At 42.2% G+C, this 16039-nt stretch overlaps 1 protein-coding gene across 1 annotated transcript in view; it reads right to left on the bottom strand.

The window, feature by feature from the left end:
• Positions 1-10100, bottom strand: part of SLC7A11 (solute carrier family 7 member 11) — a 61539-nt gene extending 51439 nt beyond the window's left edge. The window contains exons 1-3 of the mRNA XM_026064382.1: positions 9824-10100; positions 6851-6977; positions 2633-2748 (exon numbers count right to left, since the gene is read on the bottom strand). Coding sequence (XP_025920167.1) covers positions 2633-2748; positions 6851-6977; positions 9824-10100 — 520 coding nt within the window. The remainder of the gene's footprint in view (positions 1-2632; positions 2749-6850; positions 6978-9823) is intronic.
• Positions 10101-16039: the final 5939 nt, after the last annotated feature.

Below are 16039 nucleotides of genomic sequence, written 5' to 3'. Positions count from 1 at the left end.
TCCATCTTGGGCAACTTTTTTGCAACTCTTGAAAAGGCATGGCATTCCTCGCAGAATCATTCATACCATTCTTGCCTGTGCACAGAGATGTTATGCACTATTCCACCTGGCCCTGCCTTACTGCCCTTTGTAAATCTGGTTTGCTGAGGTGACCATAAAGGGGAAAGAAAGAACTGTTCTCTGTATCATTGTGGATAAGACATGGAGTAATAGGCTTAAATTGCAGAAAAGGAGGTTTAGGAGAAAAAAAAAAAGAGAAAAGCTTTCTTGAAACAAGGATAGGAAAAAAATGGGATACAATACTCAGAGACTGTAGAAACTCCCTCACTGGAGGTTTTACGACCAGTTTAGACAAACCTCTGTCAGAAATTGTTTAGATAAGCTGATTGTGTTTGGGGGCAGGGGATAGCCTGGAGACTTTTCAAAATCTATTCCAGCCCTTTCTTGTGTGATCAGAAATGACAAGGTAAAACTACAGAACAAAGTCTCATTCAAGGACAGCGTTTAATGGTGCTTCTTACCACCTTTCTCCCCATGCAATAAAGATAAGAGATATGCAGCAAGCACTCCGTCATCAGACACAGGCAATAGGAGAAGGGATGAGAAATGGATAAGACGACAAAAGGCATGTCAGCTGATTTTCTGATTAACTTAACAAAATTTTCAATAAAAGCAAACACTGCCTGTGGCACCATTAAATTGGATTATAAGATCTTTAGGGTTCCAATATGTCTGTTCAGCCCAACAACATCTTAATCTTGCCTATCACTCTGCTTATATTCACAGTGCAAAAAATTCATCATAATTGCTACCACAATAACTAATTCTGACAATACAAGAATAACAGTCATATGCTCTGAGATCCCTGAACCCAAGTGCAGTATACGATCAAAAACCACTACAAATTAAACTCCACTGTAAAGCACACTGCAAAGAATGAAAGTAAACCCTCATCTCACATATCGCTGTTTTTCTCAGCACTGTCCCATTCATGATTGCAAACTTTCTAGGAGAATCTCTAGTTTCTGTGAAACAAGCTCATCCTACCTGCTCTGCGCAAACCCGTGGTCACCATAGGAACAGTCTGCTGTGAACTTCTACCTCCCTTTAGGGCGTAATTATTTCAGCATAACTCCACCCCCCTGCAACGCTACTTCTTTGTTTAATTACTTTGTGAAATCCTGGCTTAGCCCACAGATTTTCAATTAAATTAAAATTAATAAAAACCTATTTTAAATCATTCACGTATTGTGTTTGAATCACATGCACTTAACAAAACACTTTAATGGAGTCCTTACTTCACATTCCTTCTGTCTCAGTGACCTTGAAGTTATTGAACATCTGTTTCACCCTTACCTTTTACTAAAATATTTTAGACAGATGTAACTATAAAAAGTCATTGACCTCAAAACTCAAGCTCTTAATTCAATTATTCCTGTGAAACCTATAGTTTGTGCATAACTAAGTCAGAAAGAAATGTGGTCACATACTGATTTTTTTAACACTCGTGGTAGAACAGAATTCCTATCAAGAGAACTTCTACAGAAAAAATCATAGTGACCTGGAGGCTGGAAATTTCAGTGTCAGTTGAACTCTCTACCCCAAAGAAACAAAAAGTCATCTGAACCTATTATTGTGCAAAATTAAAGTGGCCTTTGGTGTGCCTTTGATCATTTTGTATGTCTTAATTCCGTTTTCTAGTCATTTTGTTTTGGACTGACCAAACTGAAAGGAACAATCTGTTACTAATTACTCAGGTCTGCTCTGCACTCTCCTCCCTGTGTATGTGTGTACACACGCACATGCGTTACCCCTGGTGACCGTCCAAAATCTGAAACCATCTTTAGGGCTACACACACCGCCCCAGAGTCCCATTCACATCCAGGTTGTCTTCTCCTTTCGCTCAGCCTCGCACACCAGCCTGGTATACCGTAAGGCTCCTGGTGTAGAGAGAGCCTCCCTACTTACACTGGCAGTTATCTGTTCTCTGTATCCCAAAATGGTCCATTTACACTAATTGCAAAGTTAGAAAGAATAGGACGAGCTACCGGTAACACACGTGCACTTTCACTGAACTGTACACACTGCTCCCAAAGTCAGTTGGGTTTCTGCGCYCTGAACTGCACACACACACACGTATTTTGTGTTGCTTTGCAGGACAGGGTGGGACCTGGGAAGATGAGTTCACGTTGCCTGTGGGCCAGTCAAGAGAACTACATTACTTCTCGGTATCACACTTGGCATGCAATTGCCTCTCAAAACAGCAGCACTGCAAAGCCCTTCAAATCAAGTAATCGTTCCCCGTATCTCTGGCACTGGCTCACCATCTCTTTAAGGACTGAAATTGCTTCCACCAAAGTAATGAGAGTCCTGCCATTAATTCAAGTGGCAACAGGATGATGCTTGGCAATAGATTTTCCCTGCCATTAAGAAGCTCTGTTATTTTTTCAGTACTGCGTATGTTCACAAACACACATACCCAGGCAAAGCATCATGCTGATGCCCTTGGCACTGGATGCACAGTCASTCTGTAATGATTCACATCAAATGACTACCTGTTCAGCGTGTGACTATTTATTTTTTAGTTTACATCATCTTTACTTTTCCCTGAAACCTAAAATTGGATACTTACTGATACCAACAGCTGTAATAAGTTTAATTGCAAGTTCTGGGATTTCACACTGCATAAAGAAAGGTTCCAAAATATAGCGTCCAAATGCCAACGATATCACTGCTGTGGCAGCAGGGCTAGGGTAAAAGTAAAAACAAAACAAAAAATCACAAAATTAATCTACAATAGTAGGTAAGCAATATTCATATGGGATCAGATTGTAACTTTATTATCACAGAACTGTGAACCATATTTAATTTTGGTGCATATTTGTAACTGTGCTACCATGCACCGTGATTTCTGAATGTAACAGAGATCATCAGGGAATCATAAACAGTTTAGCTTTCCTTAGTGGTTCTGATCTTGACAGCAACACTTCTTATCAGGATGGAGTCGTTCCTGCAACTTTTGTGTTGTGAAGCAGCCATAAATAGAATGCAAATATATCAATACAAATCTTAATTTACTCACTTGAAGTGAATATGGCCAGAACTAGATAACATGGGCAAAACCCTGTGTAAAAGTTGATGAGGACTGTATTTTAGTGGCCAGTATATCTCACCCCTCATAAATAGGAGCAAATTAATTTCAATGGAGCTGAGAATTCTGCTTTACTGAAATAAGTATCCAAAAAATGCCCAAGTTTTTTTGAATGAAAATGGGTTTTGCTAAAATGGAAACAGACTTTTTAAAACGTTTGTTGCTTTTATTGACTAACAACTTCCCAGCACTGCAAGTGAGAACAAAAATACCCTAAGTACAGAAAACATCTTCCATGTGTCAAAGAAATGTGAAGGAAGGAAGGCATGTGGTTCTTGCATTTACAAACTGGAAATACTCATAATATTCATAAAGCCTTGCTCTTTCACACAGGCTAACTGTTTGCCAGAAGCCTTAGAATTAATATATGTATTAAGAGCAATTTACCCTGTGTCTCAGATCAGACACTGTCTGCATATCTAGTGGTTCTGTTTGCATTTGGTTTGTGAGGACACTTGTACCCTTCTTAGGTTCAGCTGGTGGTATCTGTGCTTCCATCAYACGGTTACATGCAATAAGGGGGAAAGGGCATATGAATCTGCCTCTCGTGATTTTTGAGGTAAACAAGGGTCCATGCAAATTTGCTATGAAAAATCTCCAGAATTTAATAAAACAATGCCCAGCTACAGAACATCCTACTCATCCTCCAGAATCTTAACAGAAATATAGCTGCTATAAAATTCTATGGAAGGGCTTAAAAATTCTACAAAGAAGTTCTTATTCTTCATTGAATGATAAAGGAACTTTCCACAAGAGACTTTTGCCTCTGAAACAAAAATACTTTCTTAGCACTATGACTCAACCAAAATGTCACACATTGTGTTGGATCAAACTGCAGAGGAGCAAAGAACAGAAGTGTCTTCCTAAGAAAGTTTCTGCCCTGACAASTGAATGTTGCTGCTTGCACAACCCACACGAACAAGAATTGTTCCTTTTACTGACCAGCGAGGGACCTCACAACAGTTGACCTAACACTCAGGGACTGAATGTTCTCTCATTTGAGTTTTATACATACATGCGCTGAATTTACTTCTGCGGATTACTTCTAATTTGAATGAGAAGATCACCACGCTCCCAGCATTTAAATATAGCAGTCTGCCAAAAATAGTTTGAACTGCCCTAGATCAGATGAAAGATCAGATCTTTGGCGCCCTCTGAGACAACTTTCTTCGTCAGTTCCAGCTCCTTCTTCCAGAACTTGATTTCTCCCTCTCACTTTGAGAAAGACCTTTTCTAAGAGGCACTGGCAACTAGTGCCACAACATTCATTTTTAAAAACAGCTCCTAAATTACACTGCCAATAAATGTCCATGCCTCTGCCATTCCCACACTTTGGGGAAGTTGTTGCTGGCAGTGTAGTCCACAAATTGAAGTGGTAGTTGAAGGAATTGGGCGTTTTCCTTTTTGTTGCAATCATAAAGCAAGACTGGCAGGTCCCTAACACCAGTGCGCTCAGGAACGAACAGCAAGAGAATTAGCAGCTTTCATTTAAGGACAAGTAGCACAAAATGCCACAGGGAAAGGAGCAGGTATATCGCCACCAGCACATACCACAGATGAGTGAGTCATTTGTTTGGCAGCGTACTCTCACCCAGCCTATGTTTAGCAATCACCATTTTCAAGCACTACAGACAATACATTCACACAGTCTTCTTCATTTGTTTGTAAGCTGGTATTTTTTTAAAAAACGGATCTGTGATATACCTGCAGCATGACACTCGGGGAGAAAAAACATTCTGAGTTGTCCTGGATGAGGAGCAGCATAGTGAAAGGCACTAGGTGATGACCTAGACCTAGGTGAYGCTAGTACAGTTTAATCAGTATGTGCACAGTGTTTAAATGTGCCCCAGACTGTAAAATAGTGGCTGAAAAGATATGAGAGCAGGAAATGTTTATTTTTGGTTGTGCCTGCTCCACCAGCCTGCAGGTCTGATAATCCTGCAATCTTTCAGGGGAAGGAAAGGCTTAACTGAGTAGTGTGTGAGCAACTTCTCCCACTAAAAAAATAATTAAAAAAAAAAGCACAGATACATATTTGGTCTCAAGTTCTTTGATAACAGCAGCCAATTAGTTTACCAACACAGGAGTCGGATATAAAACTCTAAAGAGAGCTTCGGCAGTGCTGCTCTGATCATCACAAGTTATAACAAGTCTGTCTCTCTAGCCGCCGCTCAGATATGATGATTAAAGACTCCACTGATGTTTCTTCCCATGCAGGACGAGTATTCTGGGTGTGGGGCACGTTGCGATGACTAACAATGTTTTTATGGCTCTCTCGGGACACTGACATGCGTAAAGAAAAATTTGGTGAGAAGAGGAATTTACGAAGCCTGGTTTCTTGTGGATCTTCCTGCCTAGGTTAATAAGGTCCCCCTGTCAAATAAGGTGCAGGTTAACAAGGGAGTTTATTACATTGCTCCCTTTGTGGATCTTCTCATGTGCGATAATGTAGTTATGCCCCCACCACTGTGTTTCTCTCAGTGAAAACATACGTCTTTTCCCTCTACCTGGTCTCCTTTTCAGCAAAAGTTCATAGGGCTGAGACATCTGCTCTGCTGTCACATTTGATTGAAACACTGCAATTAATTCAGAGGTTACGTATGGGCAGGGAGGATGTCAGGGACCATCTGACATACACAATGATTTCCTCCGGAAACGAGATAAGAATTTATGGATTCATAATGACTCAGCACTGTTAGTGCTTTTAACCTCGACAGTCCGTGCTGGGACTTGTCAATATTATGCAAATGTAGTTACATTTGGAAACGAGGCCCACGCTGGTGTGCCTAGTTTGCGGATCTAGGAAGAGAGGGGAAAGGAGCGCTAACTAGCCGGCGGCAGGAATGGAGCATTCCTGGAATTTATTTTATATGAGTGAATTGCCCTGTTCTGCATGTAAAAAGCTCTCCAGCCTCAGCAATACTGTAAAAAAATTTTTCAAAGGGTTACCTTTGGCTTTGATACAAAGATCTACTTACATTATGAAAACTTGCTTGATATGATTTGATGCTTCTGCATGTTCATATTATAATTCACCTATACAGTGTCAAGGGCTGCATGAAGCACAGGATTACACATCACATCAACACTTTGGATACTTTATGTACGTAAGGACTTAATACTGCTTTACTTTTGTTAGTGCATTTCACAGTAGTCAAGAAGTAACTTCTCCAACACCCCACAAAAACAAAATACGGGGACCTGACTTGAGATATTGAGAGTACTCAGTACCTTAAGATCTAAAAACTGCTGAGCAGTAGCTTAACTAGGAGGTATTCCTCTATCCACAGATAATAGCAGCTGCTCCAAAAGCCAGTGCCAAGACTGAGAAAATGCAAAGGTAACTTCTCTKTTCAACTACACTGTATACAAACTAACTATATATAGGCATGGGCATTATTAGTAACATTAATGCATATGGTAGGCTTAGCAACATTAAAACAAGTAGCTGAATTTGTGTGACAGGCAGTTTACTCAGAATCTTTTTTTTTTTTCCCCAAACATACTTTCTTGAATGCTTCAATGCTGACAAGCAAAATAAAATTGTTAAATTATCTGAAGCAATCTTATTAAAAGAACACAGCTCATGCATCAAGATTTATCTGATTTCTTTGCACATTACGTATTTGAGAATTTTCTTTAGGATTGAAAGTGTGTTGGCATCAGAAGAGAAATAAAGAAAACCCATGGTGCACCTACCGAATGATGAGCAATTCAACCCAGACTCTCACAAAAGCAGGTAATGGACCAAAGGCCTCCAGGATATAGGTGTAGTGACCACCAGATTTCTTAATGCATGTTCCTAGTTCAGCATAGCAGAGGGCACCTGTGAGAATTAGAGGGTGGTATCACCAGAGCTATTCAGAAATACCTTTCAAAACAGATATGTTCCATGAATAATAAATAAGGTAAACAATGGTGCTGCTGTGGTATCCCAATTACTTTTGATACATTTTAATCATCTTTTTTTCAAACAATTTTATGATTTTTCATTCATTCAGCTAGACTTGCAGTTAACCAAGCTGTGTATGTATCCAGTCAGATTTAAGCGTAAGTCACCGAACAAATTCCTTACTATTGAGGCGTTTCATTACTCATCAGTATTTTGTGAACAGGTAGGACAAAATGCTGGGTTATGCCAGCTACCCGGTTCCCCAGCCAGCCTGACGGTACAGCTAAGTGAAAAGCCTCGGACACGTCAGCTTGCTATCACGCTATCAGGATGATCGCCTGCCTTCAGCGCTAGCGATCACTGGTTCAGCCTCTGAAGGAAAGCCTGACACACCTGCGTGCCCTGTCCTCTGCCGTGGGCAAAGCAATCAGCTGGCCAATATCCCGAAGCAGGAATTGCAGGTTAACTATTTCACTCGATAGCGTTGTCAATACCTTACGCAGAAGAGCTGGGGAATGGCCTAGCCCTGGCTTTTCAACACTTGCACGGTTGTGTGTGTGTGCTATGAATGCAACGACAGCTCAGTTAATTTCTGCATTGCCCTTAAATATAGACAGCTTCATGTTTCCTTAGCAGGAGGCGTGTTTCACCCGTTGGTGAAGTGGCAGCTCTCGGTGAGCTCCCCAAGGCGGCCACCTGCGCGGCACGCATCCTCTGCCCTCGCGGCGCCGGCAGCGGCGCGCTGCAGCTATAGGGGCCTGCAGGAAGCAATCCCGGCCCTGGCACCATCTGCTGCTGCTGCTTAATGGGCCATCACCCAGCCRTGAAGCCACTGGTTCTCTGCTCTATGGGGGGAGCGCGGCAGGAGACCAGAGGTGTASCAAGTCTCATAAACATAGGCAGCTCTATTAGGAGCGCCTGGGAAGCCACGGGGAAACAGTAATAAAGTTTGTAAACACTCATCACATAGAGTTAAAATCAACAAAGTACTGTGAAGTCATTTAGGCTCTGTTCCTTCTGTGCTTTTGTGCTACTACACAGTAAGATGAAAACTGCAGTTGCCAAAACACATAGCGCCTACAAGCCCATTAGAGCTGTATGACTTTATGACAAATTCCACCCCTGCTCATTTGCTTTGCTTGGGGCTTTGCGAAAATATGGTAGCTTTTGTCTGATATTCTTCAGCTTACCTGAAAATGTGCTTAAAGAAATTCTACAGCCACGTTTAAAACACCTGTTGATGTTTTTCTTCCTGCCAACTTCTTCCAGAGAGATTCAGGATGAAATCAAATTATGTTTCACTGAGAGCCTCACCAAGACCTTAGGTGATCTTTGTATGAAATTTTACTTTGCAGGGAATTAAAAACATTCATGACAAAAATTATGAAAACATAACTGTAACAATTCCATTTGGAGAAAGAGGTAGTATTTTTTGCTGGGCAAAATTGTACAGTTCTTCACATCTCAAGATCTGGAAAATGAGCTAGAAAATCTGTCTGATAAAAGAGACTGATCTTTTTGCTACAGACTTTGTTTCCCAGCTACAAAACCACTACTATTAAAGTTAAATCTAAATATGCAACCCTTAAACAGGTTCTGTTTTAACCAAATCTAAAGACCAAAGTCTCATGACAGGGTTACAAATTGCATTTGAGGTCCTTCTTTATAGGGGGATTTTGGCTACAAGCAGGATTTCCATGTTTGTGCAACAGACTATGTTGCGCATGGTATGAATACATTTAACATTTGCCCAAAACGGGTCCTAACTTTCCTTCATTGTCTGTTTGGCTTGGGTGGACTTAGCCTTTAAACAGTCAATGCTTCTTTTAAGCTCAGAGCCAATTCACACAGGGCAGCATTTGCATGTTCCATCTATTAAGCAGACACGTGTTAGTCAGTGTTTGCCCTYATTACCTCCTGCCAGAAAACAAGTCGCCTGTGTTTTAAATAAAGCCAATATTCATGTTAGTTCTTCAGCTTCTCTGAGATTAACTCATTAAGCAGGTCAATGGACCCTCTGTTCCTCAGCAGCAAGGGTGGGGTTTCCCGCACTGAGCGGGGGCTTTGTGCGCAGGACAAGTAAACCGGCATTCTTCGGAGTTTACTACTGTTAAAAATAAAAAATGGTAAAAACTGTCACAATAGGCGGGTCAGGAATAAAACTCTTGTTAGCGATTTGTTTCTGTCCCCACCGCTTTTTGCGGCACAATCTTTCCAAGCAGCATCGCCAGCGGGGAACAAAGTGAAAGCAGAAATCCACGTCTGGGGGAGGGGGGCGTTATTACTATTTTGCTCCCTTTCGTGCCAATACGGATTATGTCCAGCAGGAGTTATTCCTCCCAGAGCTTGGTCTCGCCCCTGGGGAACCGAGTCCAACTGCCTGAACATTTCGCAGGTGTCCAGACAGAGTGGCCCGTATCCCCAGCACCTTGCAAGCAAGCTCTGAACTACTTCTTACAGCCAGAAGAAAAACATTATATACACACAGCACGCTTTCTGCCATAACGCTGGACGTTTCCTTTTCCTGTTACTTTCGGGACCCATAAGAAACACGGTTTGTGCTTACGGTCTTTCCAAAGGGCTCCTCTGGTTGCAAGGGGAGGCATGAGGGGCAGCAGTGACCACCAAACCTCTGCACCCCAGACAGAACCTGTCCAATCGCGAAAAAAGCTCCTGCAGCCCCATTGGTCCTCGGCACGGCGCTGCGCTTCGATATCCAATGGCAAAAACCACGTGGGCCACCGTGCTAATGCGGCGGCTGCCCCTCCGGGGCCACTTACCGAAGAGGGAGAGGACGCCACAGGCTGCCCAGACGCAGAGGGACATGCCCACGCTGCCCGTGTTCTGCAGGATCCCCTTGGGCGAGATGAAGATGCCGGCGCCGATGATCGTGCCRATGATGATGGATATCCCCCTCAGCAGCGTCACTTTCTGCTTCAGCACCACTTTCTCCTCCTGGGCCGGCTGCCCGCTGTCCAGGGAGGGCAGCCTGCCGTTGGCTTGCCCCTGCGAGTAGTTTCCATTAGAGGCTGCAGTGACAGCAGCTTTCCTGAACATGCTACAGTGCCCCCAGCACACCCAAGGCGAGTGCAGGCAGAAAGTTTGTAGCACAAACTCAGGGTTGGTTGGTTGGTTGTTTTTTTTTTCTTTCTTTTTTTTTTCCCCTCCTCGTGTAACTAGCTGCTTAGTCCCTGCCTCCGGCAGCTGCCCCTGCACCCAGGTAGGAGGCTCTCAGGGTGTTTCGCTCGTCCCCGCAGTCTGAGCCCTGCTCAGCAACACCTGTGCCTGCACGCTGCTAGCTGGTCCTGCCTATCATTGGAAACCAGCTCGGCTTCCGCATGGACTTGTATTTAAGCTCTTGTCAAACCAAGTTACTCCAGCTGAATGATGATGCAAATTCTCCAGGTTTGCATCAGCCATTTGAGAAACCTCTGGCATTACTCAGCATTTCTCTTTTTTTTTTTTTTTTTTTGAAACGGTAGGGGCATGTTGCACAACCGACCTGCGCGTGGTGGTGGGAAGAACAAAGCACTCGCAAGGAAACGGAGCCAGTCGAGCTACGCGCGCCGCCGGCGACACCCGGAGACACGCTCCCAAATTTTTACAGCAACTTGCAGCGAGAAACAAAAGCCTGCCTAAACACAAAGCTGGTCTGAGCACGAGGGGAAAAGAAATCAAACAGGCTACGTCAGCTCTGGGTCCTTTCCAACTTCTTTCTCCAAAAACTCCTCTTAATGAAATTAAAGTTTGTGGGGTTTAACTTTCTGTTCTGTTGCAATCGATCAGCTTATCTCGAGTCTACATTACCTACCTGGAAATCTGCACAAGGACTCTGTGTATCCACACACCAAACACACATAAACCCTTGTTACCCCACGTTGCCTAGCAACACACCCAAATCAGCCTAATGAAAAATCTAGGTTATTTCCATAGTACAGTAATTTTCATACATGCAGTGTTTCTGGGATGTTTGTAAACCACTCGGCAACAACACTTCCCCTGAAGAAATACTATTAACGTTTGCAGCAGTACCTTTTTTTGTGATCTGACAGGATGAGGACAACACAACAGAGCACAGGATCGCCAGTGACTCAAAAATCAGTGGTTTTCAAGTTATCATAGAGCTCCTCTGACTGGATAAACAGGTAATCAGATGCATAAATACTTTTCTTTCACTACCCGATAATTCAAATGCAAACAGGAGAAATTAAGCTGCTAGAARAAGAACACTCTCATAAAACAGAACAAAAATCAATAGCCTTCAAGCACTTGTAACCTAATCAAGGGACAGCCTGTGCGGTATATGCCAAAGGGGAAAAATCCTTCGTAGCGTAACTATTGCAGCTGCTCAAGGCTTCCGATTAGATCAGTGCAAAGAGAAATGATTGCTGCAGTTACTGCTCTTACAGTTACTGCTTAATTAGGACCTAAGATTAAAGAAAAGAAAAGAAAAAAAAGAGAAGTTTGACATTTTGTCGTTTGAAAAGGAAGCACTGAGCTCAGTGCACAACAGCGCTTTCAAATTTAGTTGAGAAACAGGAGATGCTGGAGTAGCAACACACTGCATCTGTAAAACCTCAGTGTTTTTAAAGACACACATTTTAAGTAATAATTCACCTCTAATAATTTGCACAGGGACAGAACGAGGCATAAAAAAGTTTATCTGGTTTAAATGCACGCAGGCACGAATGACAGGGATATTAGCTTTTGAGCACATGCTGCTATTGCTTGCCTATTTTCTGAACACATCCTGTTTCTTCCTACATCTGCTCACACACGCAGCAGCTGACCCTCTGCGTCTCCACCTAGTTTCTCCTCCTGGTCCTCAGGGCACCCGGTGCCGGACCTGTCGGAGGAGCTGCCACCCAGACCCACCGCGGCCAGCATCGCCTCTTCTCACCCAAACCAAGCCAATTTTCACGGCACCAGTGAAATGCCAAGCCATGAGTAGGTGTTGTGCTATGCAGAATTGTTTTCCCTTGATGTGCGCTTCGTAGGCTGTGCGCCAGGAAGATTATAAATGCCTGAGCTAAATAACTAGATCGAATCAAACCAGGAAAAAGCATTAACCACAGAACTGGGCTTGCCTGATGATCTTTATTTTAATTTTCCAAGGCTGCTTACTGAAGAACCACATGACATCTTAAAACATCTAATAATTTAAGGTAATCATTCTTAACTAATGCTTATCCTTTATTTAAATGGGAAGACAGTTCTGAGATCAAATCAGAAGTTCAATAAGCTTCCAGACGATCCCGAGGCGACTCCCAGCAATCCAGACGTCTGCACCAGCTATTAAGTAAAATCACTGGACATTATAATGGCCTCCAAATTTTGTTTGACCACTAGCCAGAAGCATGTAAAGATGTTCTGAACCCATGTTTGCCCGTTGGATATAGCTATTAACACTCTCCCACATGGGGAAAAGGGTGCTTGCTTCCTCTGTGGGGCAGGGTTATCACACGTGCAAAGTTTAAGACTTTCTGAACTTCTCACTGAATTTTCTATGGTGTGAATTAAGGAAGGCTGGATGCAGCAAACTTTTTTTCTAAATACTAGCAGCTTGCTAGTGATCGTGCTGTCTGCAGCTTTCCCTGTTGCATAGACCACTTCTCACTGCTATCTGTTAAAAACGAACAAAAGTTTTTTTAAAAAAAAAAAAAGCACTTTTTGTCCTCTGAGTTCAAACCCTACTTCAGACTATCAGCTCCATCCCTTAAGGGAATATTCATTTGGCGTTGGGCGATTCCTTGTTGCTTTCTGGAAATTGCATGAGAATTACCTGCCCCGGAGCCCTATCCCAAGGAGGGCACWAAGCCGGAAAAGGCCCATTACTGTCTGCTGCCCCACATTATACAGTACCCTCACAAAATCTGACCGGATACCCCGGTACACATCCCGCCAGCCACTTCCATCTGAATTATTCATCACAGACCATAGTGATACTAGGCAGTATCACTATGCAAACACAACACACTGCTCAGTGTCTTTTCACAGAGAGCTCTTCTGAAAGCACAAGGCTTAACCTGCCCAGCACTCAAACAGTCATGTTCTTCCATAAAAATCTGCTATGAAAACAAAAGATATACATTGCAAATTTCTTTAGACTGATGAATTTATCTGAAGCAACAGGACATTCTTTCCTCAACAGGATGCTCTGAAAATAAAATTTCAACCTGTAACAGCAACTGGCATTGTGCACAGCCTTTTAACGTTTCTCTTTGTTTTTCCCCCATTTCATAGACATTTTCCCCTGAACAACCACTTTAAAGCATAACCTAGATGACCACTGTGCAATGGTCCCATCTTGCATCCTCCCAACAGCACTGAGCTATCCATCCATTGCCTGTTTCAGAGAGGATTCCTAAGGGAGAGCGCGAGAGCCTTCCCGCGCCTCCCGTCTGCAAAGAGCTGAAACAAAACACTGCAAGGTGCCAGCTCCGCTGTGCCGTGCAGGCTTTCCTGAGCGCCACTGGCTGTGCCACTTGGACCCATCACTGGGTACATCCCGCTCTACCTTTCTGCCTGCTGCACTGCACTGCACTAYGCCAGCAACTAACATACGAGAGCACCGTGGGCAATGATGTTACTGCAGCCTTGCAGAGGCTGCAAATACCTGGTACAGAGACACCTCAATTTTCCCGCAGTCGTACAGCCTCTGCCAAATACCTTGACGCAGCGATACCGCTGATGGTGAAGAAGGAAGAATCCTGATATTTCCCCTGGGGAAAACCTTTACGGGAATGTTGCAGCACACACGCAGCAAAGTAAATGACCTAAAATTCAAGTTTGGACTTGAGCTTCCACTTCTCAAGCCCACAAAAGCTGCTTAATTTCTAGGTGTAGCATGCATACCTTGACAACGCTTCCAGACATTTGTATATCAGCTTATTGCATCAAGTAAATCAAAAGAGTCACAAGCCGAGCCCGCAGGCCACACATTGCCACAGTGCCTGGAGACACGGGAGTAAAAAGGGAAGTATACCAAGACCAAAGGGTTAGGAAAGCCCCAGACTCTCTTGTGTGGGTGGCATGGCATGAAAAGTTCTCTAATCCACACTGTGTCTTTATGCTTAATTTTGAGCTGTTTGCAAGCCCAGAAAACCAGCCCTGTAGGAAAGTGCTCCTGAGGTTTCAAATGTCAAAGGCGGGCAAAACACCTAAAAGTATTTGTTTCATATGGATAATCTAGCATTGAAAGATTTCGACCAGGGATTTCTGTTGCTTTGGTAATGTTGAGAAATAGTTTAACTAGTGCTGATGGGGGGAAAAAAATCAGTAAGATATTTAAAAACTAAGGTGTCAATGGGAATTAAGTTGGAATAGTATCATCATGAAGTACACYAAGGTCTCAGGGGATAAGACCCTTTTTTGTGTTTTCAATGAAAACTTGAAACTGTGAGAAAACTAAAACAATCTGTTGTTCTCTCTACTACAGGTCAAAGCTTTGGTTAAAAATTAAATTATTGGGAATGTTTGGGGTTCTTTTTTATTTTCTAGTCAGAGACTAACAAATTACTCACTTAGGTGTTTTACATTCCATTTTGTGCTGGATACCAAGAAGTTATTTAGAAGAAAAACAAAAAATATAAGAAGGAATGAAATACATTTCCAATTCAGAGGCTTTAAAAATAAAACAAAACCCTATAAGGAATCCAAAAGCAATTCAAATGTTATTTCACATATTTTCAGTAAAATGCTTCCAACAAAATACCTATACAGCCAACAAATAGAAATCCACTTCCAAGAAGACTGCAGACAATGACAGCAGATTAGAAGGAAAATGCTTCTGAAAGTTTCTCTGTCTCCAATTCACTGATAGCTGCCTATCAATCTTGAGGTGGAAAAGAAAAAAAGGAACTTCAGAAATCCTGCCTATTTTCCTCACTATTAGAGCCTTATTTCAAAAGGCAACCATGATGATTTCAACTGAACTGTTTGACATTTTAATGGATTTTTTAAAAAGTGGACAAGAATCAGTAGTGCCTGGTGCCAAGCAAGAAAGTTTCCAGATGAGAGGCAGCCAATTCTTACTGAAGCCCTATGTATGTGAAAACATGATTGTGTTTTATGCCATCTCGTTATTCATATTCAGGATATATGCAACTATAACCTAAGTAATGTTGTACATAAATATTATTCTTAATCTTTCTGTGTCTGCATTCTCGTCAGCGGAGTGAAACAACAATTTTCAGAGTCACTATATTATTGTTCCTCGGCTTTTGGATGCACACACTGAGATACCCCATGGCTTTCAAAAAGTCARGGCCTCAGGGTAAATTTCTGCCACAATTGCATGTGCCAGATACCTGGCACAATGGCAAGATTCCTGCTGGCTTCAAGGAGACAGGATTTTGCTTGAGCTATCTCAGGCTAGGCTAGGCACATGGACAGAATTAATCAGCACTTCTGAAAAACTGGGATTTCTAAAAAATTAAGACAGAGTCAGCCATTAGCACTGAGAAGTTTTTTCTTTCCTAGTTCATTTCTCCTTTTTCTTGATGAGGACTCTTCACACTAAATAAAAAGCTTATAAAGTGAAAAAATCATGGAACAGCTGCCTAGATTACCAAACTTAGGTGTGGTTATTTAATTACTCCCTATCTGCTTTTATTGTATTTTTTCATACAATTTATACAGTATCATTTATAAAGGCAAATAGGCTCCTGGGGCATTTACCTTACCCCTCTATTTAGCCAGGCCCTATACTTTATAAGAATCATGTTTTTAAACTATGAATCAAATCCTTTTACAAAATCATTTAACGGAGTTAATGATACTTATCCCTATTCATACGTGTGACAAGGAGATTCACCAACTGAATACTGTTATTAAAATAATCTACCAACATCTTGGAAAGGAGAATTGCAATAAGTTAAGCAAAGTTGTAGTTTACTCACCATTCTACACGGAAATCTTTCAGATCGCTTGCCTTAATCTGAACTCCAATTCTTTATTATCACCATTAACAGAAGGTCACCCTTATTTCCTGTCAA

This window comes from Apteryx rowi, unplaced genomic scaffold (assembly GCF_003343035.1).
Source record: "Apteryx rowi isolate R43461 unplaced genomic scaffold, aptRow1 scaffold_215, whole genome shotgun sequence".
NCBI classification, from domain to species: Eukaryota; Metazoa; Chordata; class Aves; order Apterygiformes; family Apterygidae; genus Apteryx; species Apteryx rowi.
Note: the sequence above shows the minus strand (reverse complement) of the source record. Positions and strands in the feature narration are given on the sequence as shown.